The sequence below is a fragment of the Oncorhynchus tshawytscha genome, linkage group LG18 (genome assembly GCF_018296145.1).
Source record: "Oncorhynchus tshawytscha isolate Ot180627B linkage group LG18, Otsh_v2.0, whole genome shotgun sequence".
In the NCBI taxonomy this organism is placed as follows: domain Eukaryota; kingdom Metazoa; phylum Chordata; class Actinopteri; order Salmoniformes; family Salmonidae; genus Oncorhynchus; species Oncorhynchus tshawytscha.
The window spans coordinates 39,438,873-39,441,639 of NC_056446.1; the positions used below are offsets into that span (position 1 = coordinate 39,438,873).

At 46.7% G+C, this 2,767-nt stretch overlaps 1 protein-coding gene across 1 annotated transcript; it reads right to left on the bottom strand.

The window, feature by feature from the left end:
* Window positions 1–210: 210 nt before the first annotated feature.
* LOC112236997 (EMILIN-1-like) lies at window positions 211–2,344 on the bottom strand. The gene is made up of 3 exons (XM_042300545.1): window positions 2,246–2,344; window positions 1,553–1,679; window positions 211–530 (listed from the first exon to the last, which is right to left on the bottom strand). The coding sequence occupies exons 1-3, from the start codon at window positions 2,342–2,344 to the stop codon at window positions 211–213; spliced, it is 546 nt and encodes a 181-aa protein (XP_042156479.1).
* Window positions 2,345–2,767: the final 423 nt, after the last annotated feature.

Consider the following 2,767-nt stretch of genomic DNA (forward strand, 5'->3'; position numbering starts at 1 on the left):
AAATATGATCCCCAATTAGATACAACGATTACCAGCTGCCTCTAATTGGGAATCATACAAAATCACAAACATAGAAAAAATTAACTAGAACCCCACATAGAAATAATCAACTAGAATAACCCCCAGTCACGCCCTGACCTACTATACCATAGAGAAACAAAGGCTCTCTATGGTCAGGGTGTGACAGCCCCATACTGACAGCTTAGCCAATCAGACGGTCTCATACAGCAGCATCCCGCTGAAGATTGTGAGGGGTTCAGAAGAGTGGGCCAGTTCCCCGGTGACCAGGTCGATGCAGACGGTATCTCCCGCCTTCATAGGGAGGATGATGTTGAAGACAGCCAGAGCTCCAGGCGTGTGTCTGGCCTCTGCCATGGGTTTCTCCAGTCCCTCTGGTTGGTAGCCTGCAGAGTCCCCACGCGCCACTCCGTAGTTAGACTTAGATAGGACAGCCTCAATCTTCACATTCTTATGGCCTGTCAGGATAGCGCTGAAGGAGTATGTACCACTCACTGGGGCTGTGAAATAACCTGGAGAGACAGGTTCTAGCAAGTGATATTAACTTCCATTTTTTTGGGACAACAAAGTTGCATTGTAAAATATAAAATAACATAGCAAATAAAACAAATTGTGTCGTGAGTTTTTTACATTCTTACAAGCACAATATACCAGAATTCAGTATTCATTATTTACTCAAATGGAAATTATAGACCTCCTTGTTTACAAAGACCTTGGTGAAGACTACGGTTCCTGCCCTGGCCTGAAGGCGGGTCAGAGCTGCTGAGAAGGACAAACGAGGAACATGGGCATCTGATCCAGCTGGACCTGGTATCATGAGAGATAGGTGTGTTTACCTAGCTGGACCTGGTATCAGGGGAGAGAGGTGTGTTTACCTAGCTGGACCTGGTATCAGGGGAGAGAGGTGTGTTTACCTAGCTGGACCTGGTACCAGGGGAGAGAGGTGTGTTTACCTAGCTGGACCTGGTATCAGGGGAGAGAGGTGTGTTTACCTAGCTGGACCTGGTACCAGGGGAGAGAGGTGTGTTTATCCAGCTGGACCTGGTACCAGGGGAGAGAGGTGTGTTTACCTAGCTGGACCTGGTATCAGGGGAGAGAGGTGTGTTTATCCAGCTGGTCCTGGTATCAGGGGAGAGAGGTGTTTATCCAGCTGGACCTGGTATCAGGGGAGAGAGGTGTTTATCCAGCTGGACCTGGTACCAGGGGAGAGAGGTGTGTTTATCTAGTTGGACCTGGTACCAGGGGAGAGAGGTGTGTTTACCTAGCTGGACCTGGTACCAGGGGAGAGAGGTGTGTTTACCTAGCTGGACCTGGTACCAGGGGAGAGAGGTGTGTTTACCTAGCTGGACCTGGTACCAGGGGAGAGAGGTGTGTTTACCTAGCTGGACCTGGTATCAGGGGAGAGAGGTGTGTTCATGTTGCTGAACCTGGTACCAGGGGAAAGATGGGTGTTTACCTAGCTGGACCTGGTACCAGGGGAGAGAGGTGTGTTCATGTTGCTGAACCTGGTACCAGGGGAAAGATGGGTGTTTACCTAGCTGGACCTGGTACCAGGGGAGAGAGGTGTGTTCATGTTGCTGAACCTGGTACCAGGGGAGAGAGGTGTGTTCATGTTGCTGAACCTGGTACCAGGGGAAAGATGGGTGTTTACCTAGCTGGACCTGGTACCAGGGGAGAGAGGTGTGTTTACAGATATAGATGTAACATAAAACAATAGGCCTTCACATTGGTGGCGTTAGTTAAAGCACAGCCTATGTAGATGTACTACCATAAAACACAATACAGGACTCAGATTACCTAAAGGCTACGGTACAATACACAACATGCTAACACACCTAAATAGTCAAATTCAGGATTGGATGTGGGATTTCAAGTGAGGACAAATGAGAGAGTAATCACACGGTGCTTTCCTGTTAACATTATCAATGATGAGATACATGAACACACCTTCTTCACCTCTCAGACCTGGGATGGAAGAACAAATGGAAAGAACAATTTTAGAATTTATTTCATTTTTAGTACAGTGATGGTTTATAACTTTTGTGAGTATTTTTCACTTTTGTAACATTTTGGGAGAAATTGAAACCCTGCACTGTGCATCTGCCACTGTCAATTGTGATTATTGAGACCTCACATCCTTTCCAGAGCTTCTGTATCACTTGGTGAAGATCAAAATGTGTGTTTGTTTCAGCTGGAGGTCCCAGGGGCCCCTTCTTGCCAGGTTTGCCTTGGGACCCTTCTTCTCCTTGGGATCCCATTGGCCCCGGTAGTCCAGAGTGGTCCCTCTCTCCCATTGGACCGGGCAGACCAGGGGAACCTTACACATGGAACACAGGGTGTGTTATTTTAGGACAGCTAATGCACGCACACGTAATTCTTCTCTGGAAATATACCTTTTCTAGTTTTGTTGTTGGTGCTGACCAATACAAAATGAGTATGTGGGCACAGAGTGCCACAGGTAATTACATAGGATGTCACAGGTAATGACACAGAGTGTCACAGGTAATGACATAGGATGTCACAGACCAGACCAGTCAGACTGAGGGTTATTAGAATAGAGGTATAGATTAGACCATTCAGATTGAGGGTTATTAGAATAGAGGTATAGATTAGACCAGTCGGACTGAGTGTTATTAGAATAGAGGTATAGATTAGACCAGTCGGACTGAGTGTTATTAGAATAGAGGTATAGATTAGACCAGTCAGACTGAGGGTTATTAGAATAGAGGTATAGATTAGACCAGTCAGA

Bases quoted from the DNA above. Each gene is read 5' to 3' on its own strand.
- LOC112236997 (XM_042300545.1), bottom strand. From the start codon at position 2,344: ATGTGTAAGGTTCCCCTGGTCTGCCCGGTCCAATGGGAGAGAGGGACC. The intron at 1,680-2,245 runs GCAAACCTGGCA...CCCTGGTACCAG, and splicing joins AGGAGAAGAAGGGTCCCAAG to GTCCAGCTAGGTAAACACCC. The intron at 531-1,552 runs GTAAACACCCAT...CTGTCTCTCCAG, and splicing joins CTGGTACCAGGTCCAGCTAG to GTTATTTCACAGCCCCAGTG.